Raw genomic sequence first — 22,059 nt, 5'->3', positions numbered from 1 at the left:
ATAGGTAATGGAAAGAAAACATTACATTGAATATAAACTTTTAGCTGCTGAAGCTGGAAAAATATTTGTGCACGTTGTGGGTCGCTCTACATGAGGGAGTGTGAGTGGATACATTTTAAATTAACTGAAATATCATAAAAGAACAAGTGCAAATTGTATGTTGAAATTGTTTCGTGGTATCACAGAGTGACGCTCACAGAATATTAATGCGACCCTCCGCGAGTGGCGTCCCGGTAGTTATCACAAGTTATACAGATATAGATAAAGTTGTCTACGAGCTTGAGACGCGAAAATTAGAGTAAGAAGTGGGTCAAAGTCGAGCCGGGGTCGTCGTCCCGCGGCGCCGCCGAGCGTCTAATAATTACGTAACGAGGATGTCGCGACGACTCCCCGCTACTATACTCTGTGGTCTACATCACACAGAATTAGGTTCAAACTTTCTCGCCACGTGGCTCCGACATCTTGATAAATTTCACATTATTACTGTCTGCAACTTTACCTCGTAAAGTTTAAACTTGAGACAAAAAGATAAACTTTATGCTGTCACAAAACAAATGTCACGACGGTTTACAGTTTTATGTGCGAGTACTAAAGTACTATATTGTTATAGATCGATATAATAGTTTACGAGTATCTGAGGATAACTTACGATCGTCTCGAGTCAATGAGTGTGCACTTCAGCAAAGTTTCACACTCGAACCCTTTCCCCGTCTCCACTAACTCGATGAATCCTGTGAAAAGGAAGATGATCAATAAATCGATAGTAATCTAGCTAACCACTCGGTTGAATTTCGTTGAATCGTAAAGCAATTACATTGAAAACATCAAACATCGGTGTGTTGACACACGTCGGGTATTTCATCAAGTTAATTCAATTTGGTTAGGGCGCATTACACGCGCCGGATTACTTTACTGGAGCGCTGGCAGGATGCGTTGCACATTCTCTGAATAATTGATGTGCAGATGTAGGAACGTGTCCGCGCCGTACCTATTCGCGGCTATTAAATCAATGGCCAGTTCCGTACGCCACCAGATTCCATTTATATTTTCGGGCGTGCGCAATAAAATCAATACTGTGAACTTTCCAAGAGTACAGTGACCTAGTCATGCGCTCCATCTGAATAAGGCCACACGTTGCATAAAGTATTTGTGACGGAAAATAATATACAAGCGTGTCATGTGCACGTCGCCCAATTAGTGCCATACGTGTCGACAAGGACGTTAAGCTCGTTCATTTGAATATCGGAGGTGCACGTTGAACAAGTCTTCTCCCCGAGTGTAATTACACGAAACAAAGCCTTATCTTACAAGGTTTTATCTAAAATACCTTACACAGATACGCATCTACATAAAGTCCTAAGTTAACAAATGAAGGATTAAAGGTATAGTGTATATTGACCACGCTGGTTCGGTTGTGATCTTGTAATTCGGAAACTTTATAGCCGCGCTCTCTGAACTTTGCTAATTAAACCCTTAAGGTGTGCCAAACTTTATGAGTTGTTCTATGGTACCTGTATTATTTTTATCAACATCTTGTAAATAGTAGACGAACATTAGATTTTTTTTAATCAGACAAACTAATATAGAATAGTAAACACATTTTCCCAACATCGTATGGATCGTTAAAGAATTCCGAACAGACTACACAGCTAAAGCCTACCACTTGAAAAGCGATAAAAATCCATTTTGAATGCGCATATTTTCCTACAAGCCGACGTCCCGCGCGGGCCCGAGACAAAGGCCTGTGAAATTACAGTCTTGCTTTTAAATGCGAGAATGAATCGCAATGTCTCATCCCCTCAAAGCTTTACGAGCTCGTTGTGGAAAACTGCGCTGTCTCTGCTATTCTTGAATATACAGCCTTCTGTGACTGTATCTATTAAAATGAAGCCCGTTAATGGTACCAAGTAATAACACTATTAGGGTTAGAAAGGACGAATCTCATTTTCTAGTACACACATTTGTATGAAAATGAACTCGACAATAAAGAATTCGTGAAGACAAGCTAATATCCGTTGAAGTCCAAGCAATGCAATAAGTACATACCATTTTATAACGCTTCTGTGCAGTAACTTTAGCAATAAATCTCACAAGAGAACAACGAGTCAGTCGAGCACGGAATAGTTTCAGTGCCCCAGGAGCGAAATTAAAACTAATCGTAACTGAATCTAGGCGACGCAACACAGTGTAAGCAGGGCGCCGTGATCGGAATACACACGATACGTTTTCGCTTCAAATGTAAATGCAAGAACGAATGAAAGAAACGAAACACGTTTAAAAAGTCCATTAGTTGCGGACCCACACGAGTTTTTGCCCCGAACCGGCCACAGCTAGAATTTAAAAATGCACCAGCTCGCTTTGAATGTCGGCATCTTTTCATTTGTAGGATGTGTTGCCGCAAGACAAAACCTCGGGGAATTACACTCTTGTTCCTCAAATACGAGCACGGAGCGCAATATCTTTCCCTTTGAAAACTAGGGAAACTCATAAACATACGGCTTGAATGTTACGTTTGCGTTTCTCTTTTTCCGTGCCATGTGAGAAAATTTTTGCAACCCCTTTAATTATTATGAATAAGCAGCCAGGAAACACGACGTCGTTACGGCTTCCTACTTTTTAATTAAAACCTTATCAAAGGTTCTTGTAATGAACTTTTTCTTCGATCTAAGCAGAAATAACTCGTTTAATCAACGATTTCTTGTGCTTCAATAAGGATTCCGCCGTCTAAAGCCTGTTGTATCGTATCGTGTAACTAATGGTACTGGCTGCCGTCCTAAGTCTGAAAAGAAACGTCGTCGTACCGTTTTCATCTCTCATTTGTTCCGTGACCGTGGACAACAAGCAATGGAGACAAAGTAGAGCGAAATTGCGGGGACGTCGCTAATGCCACGGGCGGGTCGGCTGTCCCTCTATTGTACTTTATGTCGCACAAACAAGATGTTTGATGAACCCACATTACGACCAGCGGATCGAATTAGGCCGGTAATTTATCGTATTGTGCTTGTGACCGCTTTGAAAAAGCTGCCGACTCAGACGGAGCTTATTACCTTTCTAGCTGACCGTAATTGAAATTTATTCGACATATAAACGAAACCACCCCATAAATAAACTGCTAGTCAATGTTCTGTGAGTTTCCCTAGCAGATAAACAGTAAATCAAAATTTTCACTTTACTAAAACTCGGTGTAAATAAAGTTAAAAGATGTTTTCGATGTTGAAGCTGTATCTTAGGCAGCGCGATGATGATATAGCGATATTTCAACCAAGTTTTGTATCAAAATGTTAACTTACCAATATTTTGAGTTTCCGCTGATAGGATTTTGGTGACGTTAATGGCCAAAGTTGCGCTGTGAACGACAAAGTTTGTCTTCATAAAATAAGATACCAGGGGAAAAAAGAAAGTATACCATACTTAAAGCTCCTAGAGTTTGAAAGGAAGAAATAATGAATTATTATTCTATTTTAAATATTTCATTCCAGAGACATTATTGATAATTTTACCTAGATACAGAGTTTGCTTCCTTTTCAGTAATAAATATTATACTCGTTGGTTTTATCGATACCAATTTTTTTTTCTTTCTTTGTTCATATCTCTTTCAAAGAGGTCGCATTGTCTGGCTTCATTGACTGAACGACATCAACACATTATGACAAGGTTTTTAAGTACTTAATAACTATAGAATACTACCAACATAATTTCACGTGCCACATGGCAAATTAATTTCCAAACTGATTATAACAAATTCAAAGAGTATTTAATTTCCAATTTAAATAGATTTATTATAATGTTAGGTGAGTATTATAAACAAAGTTTGTTAATTAACAACGTACCTGTTAAGCTGTTCCCATACTGGAGAGTTTTCGTGATATATACAGCGCGTGTGAAGTTTTTCACTGTCACGTAACATTATCCATGTGTTGCCAGCCTCTTTGTTCACGATATCTGTAGGAAACACTATGTATTAGAGATAAGCTAGCTATAGAAAAACACCTTCATACGGCTATATAAGCTAGTTACCTATAGAAAAAGCACTTTCATACGGTAGTTAAAAAGTATCATATCATATAGACTATTTATTTAAACAAAATGTTTAAACTAAATTAATTAATCAGCATATTTCACAATTACAGACAACTTTAGAATAATTATTCCATAATCATTAACAAAATAACAATTTACTTCCTGGCCCCGTTTAACCGTAAATAAATACTGTTATTTCATGAAAACATCAGGTTTAGCATTAAATTAAGCCGTGGGAGTAAAACTGCTGATATTATTTACTGAATAAATAAACTAGTAATAGTGCTGGAAAATGATGTTTAAAATAATACGAAGCAAAATAAATATACATACTATTGTGATCATACTATCACACTGATATTAAAAACGTGAGAGTTTGGGTGTGTGAATCCATCGATGGATGTGAGGATTTTTTTCCCGTATAAACTACTGAATACATTTTGATGACAGTAATAAAACAATCTTTATACAATTACTTTAGATGCACATTCTGAATGAGTATCTGAACCTCTAGCAACTGCATCACTTTAAATAAATAAAATTCTTTATTGACATAATATGAGGTTACAAAAACATATGAAGCCTCTGAAACACAAACTAGGAAATAACCTGTATGTCAGGAATCAGCGCCTTCTCCCATTGGTTACACGATAATTTATGTCAAACTAGCTAGGTTATACAGACTGTTTAAATATTATTATTTAAATTATTTTTTTGAATAAGAGCATGCAAATCTTAAAAATAGTACGTTACAGTATACTAAAGTAAGTGACTTTAGTATAGGTATGTACTTCACGGCACCTAAGAATACCAAGCAAGAATTTTGATGTACGGGTGTCATCATGACTAGATCCTTCTACATACTCCGACATAACTATAAAGAAAAAAAAATGTATTCAAAAACCTGACGTAATTTATCCCGCAACATATATTTGCGATCAAATTAACCTCATAATAAGAAGTCAGGTATCTTCGAAATGAGGGTTCGTGTATAAGGAATTGTACAAAAAAGGTTTTACTCTCAGATCTTTTTGGTTCGCCATTTTATATGAGCCCTGATGTGAGATACGTGTAACGATATTTCTTGCACACCCTTCTTCGTACATGTTAAGTATTTATCTTAATATGTTACTTCTATTTGTGTTCTGTGAAATGTGTTTTATATATGCAGGAAAAACACGGTGAAACTTTCGAATCGTTCTAAAACGATGTACGGAAATAACATTATGAAAAAAAAAACAAATGAAAGAAAAAAACGTACAAAAAACATTGACATTCGATTTTCAAATCTAATTCAAAGCGTCGCTTGTGACATAGATGATGTAACCCTATGAGAACGGTCACAATGTCTGTCTGGCAATAATGTGCCGCTCAACTTTGACCTATTATCTGCCCCATAGTAGGTCCTCCGCGCAATATTCGGTGCACCTTCGTCATTATTGACAGCCGCTGTCATCGGGCCTCAGAATATTTGTGACATAAATGTCGAACCAATTTTGACCTATTACCTCCTGATACATCGATGGACGCTATAAATAATTTTATTAATCATTCCGCAAATTGCGAATTTTGATGTTAAATTCGTGAGTGCTTCTGTGATATTTCATTTTCAAAATTGTTTATCGGAAACTTTTCATTTATAATATCACGAATTTGTAAAATGAAATTAAAATTAATTATCTTTGAAATGGTTTTATGCAACCAACCACGTAATTATTGTTAGATATAGCAGCATATTTTGTGAATATTCCGCAAAGAATTCGCAGCATGTGTTGCGAGCTCACCGCACCGCGTTGGTGTAGGTACACCTTTCACCTAAACGCTTTTATATTACTTTATTGTGCACTACAAATCTCCTTCACAAAAAGATAAAAACGAGCACTTAAGAACGAACTATACCGTTGAAAATGTATAGCATCGTAAAAACATAAAGCTCGCAAATTGCGACACATTAATCTGGCATTATCACTATACCCGCCACCCAAAAACTAGTTCCCGCGATAATAAAATGATATAACCTCCAACATTTTCAGCTACTTAGAGCTTTCAACACTTATTAAAATTAATTACCTGACCTTTTTCATCGTTATACGTAAAGGATAATCTCCACGAGCGGATTTCGTTTCACTCAACCATTTCAATTGCAATTAAATTTGGGGCAAATTGAATCGAAGCGGATCGGGAGCGGCAACCAAGTGTTCGACAAATAGTCTGTTCCAATTTATTTCCATCGCACATAATGAGATACGTTTCCCAACGAATACGGTACAAATAAAACGCTCTTTAATTTTCGTGTTGTTCCGTAATTCAGTCATCGCTGAGAACACTCCGCTATAACGCTTCCTCTTCAAAAACCAATTTGCACGAAAAAAAATACTTTCTCCATGTTTTTTTTATTTTCCCGCCTTTTACGCCCGCCGCTGTCATCTGTCAATCTCGAATTAAGGCTCTTTCTGAGGTAAACGTTGAATTTCGTTTTCCTGATGTTATTTCAAGAATTTACATTTGTTGCTTTTAATAACACGTGTAAGTCTGTTATGTGGTTTGTGTTTTGAATCTTTTATTTATCGAGTATCTTATATGATAAGAAAGAAAGCTTCACTGAAAAATAGGTTATTAAAGCCAGAGATGAACACTGGTCAAGATAATGAATGCATACAGCCAATTATAGATATGTATATCAAATAAGGTCATATCAAGTTTTGAACGTATTGAATGAATAATAAAAAATAAGAAACCTACATAAATAAAAAAATAAAGCTTTTTTATTTATTCTAAGCTACAATAAATCACAGATACTCACGTAACCTGTTCGCATCGCGGAAGTCCTCTCGCGTCCCATTCATTGGAACAAGCCGACATCTGCGGGAAATAATAAATATGAGTCTCAACACTATCTTACACCACTACGGTTGTTTAGCTCAGAAATAAATCGTTAACTTTCAACTATCTACCAGACTAGACCACTGAATTTAATTCCAAAGAGATTTGGTTTCTTAATGAATTCGCGAGAAAGATATCTCCTATTCAAATTGGTTTCTTTTTCATATAATCGGCTGTAGACTGGCTTATAACAACCAAGTTCGTTAAGAGCTAGTTTATAAGTTAAATACACTTTAAGATGCAGTCTTTTTATAGCAACTTTCCGATAAGACTTGCTTTCATTTATGAACTTCATTGAACTCCAAGAACAATATAATAATGCTGCTCCGGTCGGGTGTCTGTTATACCACATCGAGTTAATAAAGCACGTATGTAACTCGAGATCACGATCTCAATCTGAACAACGTGCGAGCTCGACAAGATCATACCTCAAAGCTATCCGACACCTAATACAACTAATGTAAGTACATCATTAAGGGTGTACATGTATCAAGATGTTCCCGGGAAGCGTCCTTTCGAACACAATACGGTGTCACCTCGTCACACAATGCGGGCACTTTAACATGCTCTTACATCAGGCTCGAGTACCTGCGCGAACTTACAGTTCGTTATAAAAAGACATTGTTGTCCTGAGCACTTTCGAAAGTCTTGTCACTCTTTTGGAGAACATACCTACATAGTTGAACTGACCGAGTGTTGGTGAGATAGATGGTCGCGTGAAGGAGATTTATGCTAGGCTTGAAAAGCCTCTAGCTGGAGCTTGTATGAAAAATAAGCGTCATTTGCATCCGTCTATCACCACTTGTAACAGCAACGATATGCAATACTTTGCAATCCCAAAGACAAATTAGTTGGTAAGAGAATATCAAAATATAGTATTATTGTGAGAGAGATCCCTTCATCATGAACTTCTAAAGAATGCTTTGTGACATGTAAAAAAGTAACTAAAAGGCTTTTAACACTTAACTTTGAACTTTCCCATTTAGATTTCTTCCTAAGATTGAATTTTCAGAAGCCATCAGTGAGATACTTTATATAAACAGCATGCATTGGTATCCCAGGATCGTTATTGCATAATGCAGCCAAGCATTTGCGGCGTACTATCAGACGTACCCTGACATGAGCATGTTAGCCTCGGCTAGACGTCTCATCGGCCCTGTGGGACTGCATACGTCACCAATAGAACGCGACCTGTAGCTCATTAGACATTTGATTATGGTCCTTATAACAATTAGAATAGAAATCAGTGTCCAACGACATGGCAAAGCAACTTCTGTTGCAAGAATTTTCATTATAATTTTAGAATAAGTCTCTTGAGTTGAAATGTCTGAACAAAAATATTAAGTGTCGGGATATAATAGTCTCAAGCTTTAAGTTTCACGAAGTCGTGGATGTAATTTATCAGATGTCATGGAAAATGTTACCTAGTGAGTTTATTTTTAGCTACCTGTACTTGTTTTTTTTTTGTGTGTATCCTTAAAGGTTAAGGATGACTTCTCATATTTACCAATTACTTACCTACCTATCATATACATTTTTTGCTCACATCATACAGGACCAAAATGTCTACAATAGCTGCTACTATTTGCAAAAACCCATTTAGACCAAGCCATTGACGTGTTCAAGAATTATGAATTCTCATGTTACGAAAATATCTACTGGTTCCATTGACACATAACCCAGCTATTTAAACCGTGATGTAGTTAACCCCAAATATACACGATATTGTTATAAGGGAGCGTCAAACATATCGACAGTTTTGATTGATGATCACATGGGAGTTGCCATAGAATGCCTGAATATCTAATGGCGACGACACACCAATTTATCACACGCTGATTATTCGCGATTTCAATTCCACGAAGCGGCGATATTACTGTTTACGTAGCTATGATATGTTAGAGTATTTATCATCCGAATTATACGCAGGACACTGATATAACACTGGCAGTTCGTTGTTCCCGTGTTTTGGCGCTGAACAGTTAACTGCTCTTTAATGTTGCATTGTTGCGCTCTGAAGGAGAGCGCTATTGTCTTAATATATTGGAACGTTAAATCTAAATGTTTTTCTAAGGAGTTCAGAGCCGTTCCTCTTGTGACTCGGCACACAATGGGCGATGATTGATGAAAGTTTTGCACGTGAATGGGATTGCGGACACTGCAGTGTAGGCGACGGATATCATTGTGACTGGTGCGCATTAGTTTAATCTCATGAACTATCCGGGAGTAGAAACTTTAAACTTTAGAGAGAAGAGAAAATTCTTCAGTAATTTCTCAAGCTAAAACGATTCTATTTTTAGTATATACTTACTTGAAATGTTCAGATCTAAATTCGGTTTTTCGTCTAAAATATTCGTAGGTAAATCCAAAAATAACATACACATGACGTACTAATATTACATCAAAATTCTTTAAACGAACATAATTAATATCAAGCCCTCCAAACATATTTTTTTTATTGATTTTTGTTGTACCGTTTTACTGTGGTCTACATACGGTAAAAAATACGTGGTGTCAGCTTTTGTATAGGAAACGACAGCTATGATAGATGGACGGCCCAGAGTAATGGCTAACTTATTCCAATTTATCTTAAACCGACGGCGAGGCTGCACATACAAACTTTTCTGCATATTGTAATACGTTGTTGTTGGCGTAGCCGCGTAGGTTCATTGTAAAAGGAAGAGAAAATGCTGGTGTAATAGTAAAATAATGTAGATGCCTTTTTAATAATAACTGCAAGTAAAACAAAAGAATATAAAAACTAGTTAACTGAATTATTATAAAATATTAGTATTTGGATAGTAGGTACTTATATACGAATACCCAGGTAGCGGTAATGCGGTGACTTATATAAAAAAATAATTGGATTGATCTTACTATACATATGTACGGCTCGCACAAGACAGTTATTTCCATAGAAAAAACCTTCCTACGGAATACAAAAAACCTGGCGCTTAGAAGAATAACAAAACAACTACAAGCCGGCTTGTTTATGGAATCATTCAGTAAAGGTACATTGCATTAAGAGAACTCTTTCACAAATGGAAACTTTCGCTCCGATGCTCACCCCTCGGGGCTTTGCCTACCCCACAATAGAGAGAAATGGGTGGATAAACGTAAACGTACGCATTGCAAATAATACCATGAAACATCAACTATCGTTGTAATTCTGATGGAAATGCACATTTTATTAACTTAGAAAATAAACAATGAGTAAATATAACGAGAGAAGGGGAATAACGTTGAAGTTTGTTTACCGACTATCCACCACTATCCAGTGGTCAAGTGGCCGCAAGCATATTATTCTGAACTGGATTCTCAACGACGGAGATGTCCAGTTTTCGGTAAGGAAATTGCAAGAAACTCTTTTTGTCTTAAATTACTGATATTACCAATACAATAAATAACTTAGTTCAACCCAAAATTTTGATCAACGTCATAATTCCTTTATACTGAACAGGTTTCCATTTCACAGTTACGTACTTCGAACTATCGCATCGACGGGTTTCATTAATGTTTAAAAAGCAAGGCCCAAATTCTGGCGGTATGCAAAACGAGCAAGCTAACACGCTCAGTGAGGCTTGCACCGTTTGCATAGGCTGATCAACCACGCCACCGATATACGGCCTGCGTATTAACTAACCGCCACTGAAGTTACGGACCGAAATCATGTTTGAAACTTTAATTAAAAGGGGCGAAGAAACTGTAGATTTTTTTTGGAAGAGTCTCAGAAAGTAGCAGTAGTATAAAAGTTAATGATAAGTATGCCATCATGAGGGTCGCTACGCACAAGCAATTCGTGGCAAAAGTGGACTAGCCAAGGGGTATGTGCTTGAAATTGTTTGGGATTCAACTACAATAGCAATCGATGAAACGTTCCAAAAATAATACTATTACGACCTCTATGTTAAAATAATACGTATAAAAAGTTCAGTTTTGAAAGTATAAAAATAACATGAGCTGGAATAATATAACGTAGACAAACTTTAAAACCAAAACCTCGTTTAAGCCTTTACTGGACTACTGCCAGGGTTCACTTTGCTCGAAGCGACTTAATATACGATTACAATCATTATAATTTGTGAGATCCTCGTTTCATGATAAACGTAGGTTCTACAAATATGCTTAGTAAGAGCTAAGGGGCACAGAAGTCAAGCTTTATCAGTCATCAGGAGTTTATGTTCAATTTTCTTAGTACCAGAAGATATTGATTTCTGTCACGCGAATATTAGACATTTAAATAAAACTACTTTTACAAATTGTATCGCTGTTATATTAAGATTATTTATTCCCGACGTTTCGGATCCTTTTCAGCATCCATAGTCATGGGCGGACTAAGGTGATACCTTCGTAAACCCAGAAGATCCATATACATGTGACTATATATTTATGCCAAGATGCACACACTTCCGAACTATTACCTCCTCTAACAGAGCGTTAAAGACCAAGATCGCTGGGCTCCATAAAACCCGTGAAGCAAGACCCAGATATAGAGACAGAAGGCACCATTTGTTCCTGTTTAGTAAGCTACTAAGAGCGCGTGCACACTTCAAACTTTTAGTCGGCCGATTGTTTATTTGGGTTCATAAATGATGATGGAATGAATGGAAGTACACACGTAACAACGATTAGGAGTTTGTTCGGTATTAGACCGACCAAAAGGTTTGATTGAATTCACGATTTTCAAAAATAAATGTTTTTTACTTACCACGTTGACGTTCGAAAAGTACTGTTTTTCAGCCAAGTTTGAGTAAATGATTTTTGAATTTGAAAGCAAAATGCCGACAGTTGACCGACTAAATGCTCGGCAGTCTGCGCACAAGTTAAACCGAGGTGATCCAAGTTTAAGTCGATCACAGACGTTAATACGGAGCGTGACTTATCTCCTAAGTGCACTCCAAGTACATTTTATAGATTTTAGCCTTAGTGTCAACGGATAAATCGCCAAGTTTGGCGAGTTACAGCGGGCGGGAAAGATTTAATATTTGACAAAATATAAACTCGATATTTATCTGGCTTTATCTACTAAACCTATTATATGGACTAATATTGAATAACTTTTTGTTTCTTGTCTAAGTTTCATCATTACATTATTTTAATTAGCTTTGAATCGAAAACAATAGTAAGTTTTCTGTCTCGTATTGCTACTCACTTTTTCAGTTTGTTTGTTGCATAACATTAACATATTTAAACAAATCTTTTGCATTTTTGATTCCATAAAATTCTTTGTAAAAAGAATACTTAAAGAGCCTTCTTTAATTTTAGATTCCATCGTCATCTTTTATCTTTTTTAATGAAAACAAGAGACGCATTAAAGCAGTAAGAATTAAGGGACCTCAGAATGTGACAGCCAAGGATTACTTTCAGAAGCTAATACTCTATAAATATTTCCCTTTCATTACGATGCGAATATTATGTAAATAGGTTTTTCCCACGTAATGTTTGAGTGGTCGCGTATACTCCGCATGTTAGTGTGTAGCCGTGCTCATTCGTTATCAGCTAGAGTACACGAGTAGGTACGGTACAGAGATACAACTTGACTCAAGGGCCGTGATTTACAGAACACTTATACAGATAAAAAAATAAATTATTATGGTTTAGCGTGTGCTATTTTGTAGAGCAATTAAATAGGTTCATACTTTAAAGATGTTTTGTCTTCTCTCTGAAACAAAGTGTGTAAAGAATGAAAAATCTCTTAACAGAAGGACAAGACATACCCCGGCTTTACAACGCTTTAAGGCCAGTAGCAAAATATCTGTTTCCTATCTCCTCGGTGGTCCGTCAGGGCCGCGGTAACACGCGCTCTCTCTAAAAGCCAGGCCCGCTCAAACACACACGTATTTGTAGTCGGTAATGGCTTCGCAATTGAAATACAATTTCCACTTTAATTTTGATCACACTTTATGTTACTCGTGTTTGGGAATGTGTAAAGGTTTCCATTTATCTGTGTAGGCACTCGTAATGTTGGGTTGTTTTCCCTGTTTTCGTAATTATGAAGATTTACAAAGCCTTACCTGGGGTATGTATATTTTTGCAATCGTCAACTTAATTCTAATAAGGTTATCCAATACCCTTAAAACTATCCCAGTTTTCTTATACTTATAACTTTCTCATTCCCCAGAGGAGTCGTTAGAAAATAATATTTTATCGTTACCACAACCTCTTCAGAAGGGTCGACAGGCCATTCTCCTCACATTGTTGAATAAGATAGATTGTTAGCATTCGTAACAAATATGTGGCATGTACAAAACCTGAAACTTATTTACCGTGCAAATATCTTGTGTGTGAGACGTGCTATCCTGCCAGCAATGAGCCTCGCATCTCATTGCTATGCGGCATACAGATTGGGAGGAAACCCCAACTATATTTTACTTTTATCCCGTAGAAAATTGGGAATTTTAAAAATGTGGCAATCTGCTTCGTGTTTCGCCTAGTATGTGTGATCATATGAGTTTCATTTTATTAGAAGATTTTTTTCTTTTTTAGCTAAATGTAAATGTAAATGAATAGAAACTAAGAAATACGAACTTCTTTTTGGCCAGGATGTATCGATACATCATTATTCTGTAAGATAAATAACAAGCATTGGTCCTCAAGATCTATTGTTTGTATGTGTTTGAATCGCATCTAGATAGAGAATCGAGTCTAGATAAATTCTTTAAACATTTATTGTTTGCGAAAAAGAATAATGTAAAGCAATCAATTTACGACACGACTCAATGATTTAGTAAGTATTTGATATTAAAAAAGCCTATTATTTGAACAAACAATAGTAAAGTGAAACCGTAGAGTATTTCACAAAAGCATTCTTTTTCAAAAATGCTTTATTATTGGTACAATATTATAATTTAAAATGTCAAAAGAATGTTCGGTGTTCAAATGTTCACAAGCAACAATAGAGGTACATACGTCTCTATGCAGATTCTTGGAAACAAAACACAATCGCGCACGTACGCATAAGTCGCAAGTATCGCTCGGATCGCACGTGAAGCTGTATCGGACGGCAGATAAGCCGGACGTGTGCCGGACGCGTCGGACACGTGTTGCCGTCCGGCATATGAATGTACGCCGCTTTGTGAATCACTGGATTAGCTGAGCATTATCTATGTAGTCTGTAACTGTGAAGGAAATTGTGCACTTTCTTTCTAGACTTTCTCATTGTTATCTCTAGGCATTATAATGCTAAATAAGCTTATATCCGCAATACGGGCCCGCATCGCTGTCAGCACTGTCGGGCCCAAAAGGCAGACGGTACCAGAACGTTGTATGTATAATTATGCGAAATTCTATTCACTGAAATAGGTCAAATTATTTGGTCGTTTGAATTATTTAAGTGGGAATGGAAAAACTGATCAGGCAAGAAAGCTTTTCGGTAGTTACACGATACTTACAATTTAAAACTACCTTAAAATATGATAATGTTATCTTAACATTGTTAACTATTTTCCTGTTATTATTAAAGTTAATCGCTTCAAACTAATCACGTAAATACATACATAAATTCGAAACTAGCTAAAACAAGTTTCCAATGTGTGTACTAAACCGTCTTAGTTTATTAGTTCTAAGTTTAAACACTTCCCTATAGTTATTAAAGCTATTTTTATTAAAACTTTCGTCGTGTTTTGATAATATTTCACCGTCATTTTACATAATATGTTGGATTTACTAACTGAACTATTCCTGCAAACATACCTAGTAGCTGCTTTTCAATATCAAAATTTTTGGATTTAGTTTTTAATAAGGAATGTTATACATTAAACGTTTAGTTATAAGTTCAAAATACTACTACAACTATCACTACCCACTGTATCATCCTATCCTAAAACTTTTGATATCAAGGAAAACAATAGGTGTGTATAAATAGAAATTTTCATAAACGTCTCTTTCCTTCTTATCCGAATACCCCATTTTACTGAGGGTCTATAAATACCCGGCAAAACAAAACGAATAGTACCACGATACCCTTTTGTTTTACTTTTTATTAAACATTTTTATAATGACGTTTTGAAAGGGTTGATTTTCGTCGCGGCCTGCCAAGCCATAAATTAAATTCAATTAAAAACAATGGCTTCATTGATGTTTTTAACGATGTGATTTAACTTTTGGATGTTTGTCCATGCAATCCCGTGTTGTAATGGTTTTATATTACGACAGTAACAAACTGGTTTAAGTGCTAACTACATATGTATGCTACGTTTTCATGGTACCTATTGAGCTATATATGTATATGTGGGTTTTAGGTTCAATAACCTAAATAGGAATCTGGAATATTATCTACGAAAATTGATTTAAACAATTAAGTTTTGAAGTGTATTACAAGTTACAATAGATCTTCATACCAAGTTCCTATTTAAAATTAACACAGTCTTTATATACATTTAAAAAAATATTCCAACTAAAATACAGTCTACAATCAATGCTACATTTCTATAACCCCAACTATGAAGCATCGCGAAACCATTAAGTAGTGACAAAAACAGAACATCACCCCGGAGCATTTATCTTCTACGGAGAGTTATAAAGGGCATAAATAAAGCAAAACCTATAAGGCTTTAAAGCAACAATGAAAAATACGAACCGTTTTGCGTTGGGCGGTGGGGTGGCGGGGCCCAGGGAGGTCGCTCGGGTCGCGGGCTTGGTGGCCGCGCTTGAACAATGGGGGCCCGCCCAGACCACGGCTGCACAAATAAAAAAAAAACACATGAACAACCGCTCCAATTATTGACGTGGGCATGAGATGAGAATCCCAGCTACACGGTACCGTTTCTAACTTTTACGTGCGACGCTCATTGTGGCGCGACTGTGGCGCCACTGTTGCTCGCAATAAATACGAAGTTGGAGAACAATTGAATGTGTAAATATTGTTGTTCGGGATAACTGTCTGGACTTCCTTCCCTCGGCGCCTGTGTGTGAGTGTGTGTAGTTAACTAGGCTTTGTTTTGTTTTTACTCATACACATAATATAAAGTATATCGCCTATGCTTGGCCAAGCATTAGAGAAATAGAATTGAATGTTATTTTTTTAAAATATGTTTTTTTATACAATATTTGGTGCCTGAATAAGATGTCACCCGTCAAATCAAATATTTCCTTGGAATATCTCTATTCTAGCGTATTTTACCGTTGTTATTATTTGTGATTTTTCTTCATAGAATTCTGGATTCAAGCCTAGACCTACTATAGATATTTCTTAACTAAATAAATAATGTTTTTAGGCTTCATGAACACCTTAGATGTAAGTTTACTAGATTCATTAGAATGAATACGCAAAAATTAAATTTCAGTTTATATAACATGTGATTTCATGTGGTTTGAAGTTTTCTTCTGTCTTAAATCTTCCCAAACAAACCAAAAATACACTATAGAATAAATACTTAAAATAAACTCACAGCCACAATAATTTCATCAAACAAATATATGTAAGTGCAGGCATTCCATTAAAGCAAGCGGTCGGTGGCGATGCCAAATAGGTGGGAGGTCAAAACACTACCCATTAGCCATGGGAGCCTCGCCAACATAAACAAAGTGAAAATCATGGAAAACTCATGACGTGTAACGAGGCTTTATTTTTTTATGTGTGTCTGGTTAACTCAGTTAATCATGTATAGTCAATTATATTCGTTGTAATAGTGGTAATTTAAGTTTTATAAATTGTATCATCTCTCGAGCCTTTTCCCAACTATGCTGGGGTCGACTTCCAGTCTAGCCGGATTCAGCTGAGTACCAGCTGAGTGCTTTACAAGTTTTATAAATTATTGCAAATAATTATTTATTTATTGAGGCTATTAGCCATAGGAGCCTCGCCAACATAAACAAAGTGAAAATCATGGAAAACCCATGACGTGTAACGAGGTTCAACTTTTTATGTGTTTCTGGTTAAGTTGGTTAATCATGTGTAGTCAGTTGGTCAGTCAATTATAATAGTTGTAATATTGGCATATTAATGTTTATAAATTACAGCAAATAATAATTAATTTGTTGAGCCTATTAGCCATGGGGAAGCCGCGCCAACATAAGCAAAGTGAAAATCACGGAAAACCCATGACGTGTAACGAGGTTTTATTTTTTTATGTGTGTCTGGTTAAGTCTGTTTATCATGTGTAGTCAGTTGGTCAGTCAATTATAATCGTTGTAATAGCTTAAAACACTGGCACCAATTCACAAAAAACTAAAATATAAAAAAAGTAAAGCTGACACAATGAGCGGTCTTATTGCTAAAAGCGATCTCTTACATACAAGATTTGGCCATCGTGGCCATTTAAAGTAATTAAATAAATAATTTATATAAAAAAATATTAAAAACTGTAGGTCTACGTGCTACGGCGTAGCAACAGTTTGTAGCCGTTGACTCATAAGAATTTATATAATTCGCATAATCCGTGTACATACAACGGTCAGCATTAAACAATGGGGATAAAATTCGAAACTGTAGCCCTACGTGCTACGGCGTAGCGTTTCTGTAATCTACAACAGCGTAGCCGGTGCTACAAGCTACGGCGTAGCAACAGTTTGTTCTCTGAACAACACCGAATATTTTGTAGAATGCGCTTGTAAAACGACTCTTTGTCAGTTTGTTTAAAAAATTCAATCGTATAGGATTAGGAGGATGTTAATTACTATTATACCTATCGGGTGTGTCGTTCACAATCACATCAAATGAAATGCGTTAATATATGTCGATTAATATAAACAAAAAAGTAAAATACGTAAAAATAAAAAAAAGAATTTTTCAATTAAAGTAAATAGAATAAAAATGTGTGAAAATTAAAACACCATATAAAAGTCAGTCATTACAAACAACTGAAATTCTCCCTTGAAAACTGACAGCTGTCAACTGATCAAAACATTCGATACTCCTAACTTTATCTCTGCTTTACACATGATATTGTTGTAAATTATAAAAACGAAAAATGACTCCTATGGTTAAACCACTGAATGGATTCGGTTTTTTTTTTTACAATTCGTCATAGAATATCATAAAGTATATGCGATAGGATTTAATGTGATTGTGAACGACACACCCGATATACCTGCTGACCTTTTAAGTTCTACTTCACCCAAACTACGATATTAATAAATAAAGTTTGCAACCTCAGCCCCAACTCAGCGAAATCTGAGTATTTTCACATACACGAAATCTAGTTAAAGGCTTATTCAGCGCCAAGCCTCCATAATAGATCATAATACGAGGAAGGAAGGCGAATCGATTTCCTGCGGAAATGCAAAGAGTCGGCGCGATATTGCTCGTGAATTATTATCGTAAAGTATAACGAGTAGTGCTCTCTGTCATCTCACTACTTATATACGATTTATCTTAACAACTGACTTTATTGAATATCAGATTTATTCCTTTAACAATCCTTTAACATCGATGGGGACGAATTTTTTGACGCTTTTTAGTTGTTTGTTTTACTAGGATAGTTTTTGATATTTATTGTAAATATGTATTCTAAATATCTATGTAAATAAAAGTAAACAATTCATCGTAATATGCAGTAGTTTTTTTTTTGCTCTGATTTACAATTTACATTTAATTAGCTTACATCGCTAGCTAACTTGCCTATATTCCTATCGTTTTTTGGTGAATTTGACAGTTGCTGTCAGTCTGACTAACGACGGTATTTACACTTGTAAACTGACAGCTGTCAATTTCACAAAACATTCGGTACCCCTATGCGCATAATTGAATTTGTTTAAAATAATTGCATTACAACAAATACATAAGGTAAAGTTAAACTTGAAAGAAAATATGTTCTTTATTATTTATTGTGTGCTTAGTTTGAAATTATTATTTCCATTCATTCAGAAAATTGAAGACACAAATCTTCGTAACAAAAGCACCGCAAGGGCAGACGGTTACCTAGATTCCAGTCGTAATATTTACTCTTTGACTATTTCTCAGAAAGATTCTATACTTAATCAATCGTAACACATATCTACGCACTTTTTTATGGGAAATGAATGAATGAATGACTGTGTTTCGGATGGCACGTTAAAACTGAAGGTCCCAGCAGTCATTGAACATCTTTGGCAGTCGTTACGGGTAGGCAGGAGCCAGTAAGTCCGACACCAGTGTAACCAAGGGTTATTGTGTTGCCCGGGTAAAACTGGGTTGAGAAGGTCAGATAGGCAGTCGCTCCTTGTAAAGCACTGGTACGCAGCTACATCCGGTTAAACTGGAAGCCGACCCCAACATAGTTGGGAAAAAGGCTCGGAGGATGATGATGAACAAATGACCAAAACCCATCATTTTTAAGCCTTTTATGTAACAGGGCCGCGGTAACTCTTTCGAACAATCCCGCAGCCCACATATCTATGAACTAACCACGACTTAACAAACACATGTACCACTGTCACGAGCCTCCAAAATCCGAAGGCTTTATTCAAATTGTTTCCCATTTAACAATAAAAAGGCTGCCTTAATCGTGCCTCGTCTTCGCCTTAAGAGGCTTTGTTAAGGCTGTGCGCATGGAGTAAGGAAAGGTGAGCGGAGATACCATAGTGCAGGTAGGTCAGATTCGTACGGTGGGCATGACCAAAACGATCAGTTACGAGTAAACTAATGAGACGTTCGAGTTCTTTGAGACATCAGTCTGTCAACGAGTTTTGGTATTATAAGAGAGAAAACAGTAACGTTCCTCGTCTCCTCTCACCTGCATTTTAGCACGCTACTTTCTTAGGCGATTTTCCGTTATAGCACCTCCGCTAGTCATTTTGTTCTCGGTGGCTGTGCGTTACACAATTACGCGCCTCATCCGAGCCTTGATAACCGACGAAACGTGCCTAAATATGTACTCGACGAGCTATTTTTACGCTAAGGGCTTCAAGAGACTTTATCTCGAACAGTTTTAAAGTGATACGTACCCGTCAGATTAAATTTTGGAGTGCTTGATCATCGGTGCTAAAATTAGGAATGTGAGAGTATCTTAAAAGATGCACAAGTACGCATTGAATTGATTTTGATAAATATGTTACTGTTACAGCCTTTTTATCGTCCCACTGCTGGGCACAGGCCTCCTCTCACATGGAGAAGGATTGAGCATTAATCACCACGCTTGCTCAATGCGGGTTGGTGATTTCAGACTTTATAGTCCAGGTTTCCTCAAGATGTTTTCCTTCACCTTTTTATCAGCCATTGGTGTCTAAGTATACTTAGAAAGTACATACAAACTTAAAAAAGTTGCATTGGTACTTGCCTGACCCTGGAATCGAACCCACACCCTCATACTCGAAAGGTTGGTTCTTAACCTTAAATGTTTTAGGGAAAATAATATAAGAAATGACAATATAAATTATCGAAAAGTTTCTTCAAAGTATGACTAAAGTCATTATGGCTGGGTCTGTACCAAAACTTTAAGTTGGAAGCAACTGTTGATAGTACCGATATCTTGGGTTGTACATGGCAAAACATTAGATAATATTCAGAAAGAACCAAATCAGAAGATAAATCGCCAAAGTAAAATCTATCCCAATTTAGTTGTGCAAACATTTTATCGAAATCTCTTCAAAACATTATCTCTGCCTAAAATCCAGTTCAAACATTTAGAATACTAACAATATTGACGTTCAAAATAATTATCGAAACATATTCCTGAATTAGCAAATAAACTTAACATCCACGCTCACACTAATGGAATAAAGTATTTCATCAAAATCAACGTTCCCAAAGTAATTATTTACCAATTTCGAAGCTCAATGATCTGGAAGCGTATTTATTAAATAAATTGTGTAATAAGTACGTACTCGTATATAATGTGTTTCGCATGAGTGAGGACAAGAGGCAAAAAACGAACGAGAGATCCATTGGAAATCACGGGGGGGGCGAGGTGGGGCGAGGTGGGGTAGCTCCGGAAATACAGTCCGCCCGGTATATGGCAACCACTAAACACATTTCATACTAGCAGAGTAAAGATGCTCGGGATGAAATGTTGATTTTACAATATTTTCTATACGTTCCGAAGCGGCGGATAGGTTTATTTATAGCGACAGTGGGTCTGATTTATATTTACTGGCCGACACTTTAGAGATATTATTACTAACTTACTGTGCTCTTTTACTTCTAGAGTTTGTTAGAGCATTATTTTACTTCTGAAAAAAATCCCGGAATACTACTTTATAAGAATATAGGTGATATCTGTATACCAATTTTTTTTATATAGCAACATGCCAATTAACACCCTTTTTGCAATGATACATAAATATCATCAATACAGAAAATTCAACGATAAAATCGAAAATTCTTTATGCCCTTTTACTCGAAAACTGAGCTTGCAATTTGGCCTCCCGAGTTCGGTACATGCCGATTAAACCCGTTTCGCAGTGAACGTGTTAAACAAGCGAACTAAAAATGCTTTTACGAAGCTATATGTAGGTCGACGCCGGTAATTTTAATTTCCGTCTGTACATATTGTAAAAAGAACACTTTTATATCGCATCGTAAATGAAATGTTGAAAAAATAATGAAGTTATCCTTTTGCCAGTTAGGTTCTATTTTTTTACTATATTATATTATCATCGCAGCTTTTGTTTTTTTTTTGTTCGCTCTTGTGCCGTGTTACAAGTGATCTATATAATCTCCAAAAAGGCCTACCTTAGTTATACATTCCTAAGAAATTATCGTAGCTACTTCAACTCTACAATTTTTACTACAAATATTAAAGTCGCAAATGCAAACAACACCCAAAGACCAAACAAGTTTCCTCAGACCATAAAAACACGTCTCCAAACAATATTCCAATTCGCAGCCGCACAGATGTTTACGTGTTCAGAATCCGCGCGTATATTTGTCAAAGCATAAATAAGCTTACACTTAGTGTAGGCACTTATCAAGATTTTATGACTAAGAAATATTGCCTCTTGCCTACCAACGAATAGAATTCACATCAACAAAATATAGGTACGATACTACCCCCACCCACCCAATAAACCATACTATGCGCACCTTTTTACTCAGCGAGAATACAAATACATTCACCCCCTCTATTATTTATTACCTCTGTTGCGTAAATATCAAAACGCTGCAAACAATTCTGACTGATACTCGTAAATCTTCGATTTAGTCAAACGAAGCAATCGAAGGCCGCTAACTCAGTTACGTTTTTCCATTGTTCACAATTTAGCGCTTGCCACTCTCGTTTGACATCCAAATCTGATAAT

General features: G+C 36.3%; 1 protein-coding gene across 1 annotated transcript in view; it reads right to left on the bottom strand.

Moving 5' to 3' along the window:
* The window catches only part of LOC110373390 (cell adhesion molecule Dscam2), a 76,020-nt gene that overhangs the window by 34,639 nt on the left and 19,322 nt on the right, over nt 1–22,059 (bottom strand). Inside the window, exons 3-7 of the mRNA XM_064039800.1 lie at nt 15,482–15,581; nt 6,824–6,882; nt 3,831–3,942; nt 3,291–3,346; nt 650–731 (exon numbers count right to left, since the gene is read on the bottom strand). Of these exons, the coding sequence (XP_063895870.1) occupies nt 650–731; nt 3,291–3,346; nt 3,831–3,942; nt 6,824–6,882; nt 15,482–15,581 (409 nt within the window). The remainder of the gene's footprint in view (nt 1–649; nt 732–3,290; nt 3,347–3,830; nt 3,943–6,823; nt 6,883–15,481; nt 15,582–22,059) is intronic.

Source organism: Helicoverpa armigera, chromosome 20 (assembly GCF_030705265.1).
Source record: "Helicoverpa armigera isolate CAAS_96S chromosome 20, ASM3070526v1, whole genome shotgun sequence".
Classification (NCBI taxonomy): Eukaryota; Metazoa; Arthropoda; class Insecta; order Lepidoptera; family Noctuidae; genus Helicoverpa; species Helicoverpa armigera.
Note: the sequence above shows the minus strand (reverse complement) of the source record. Positions and strands in the feature narration are given on the sequence as shown.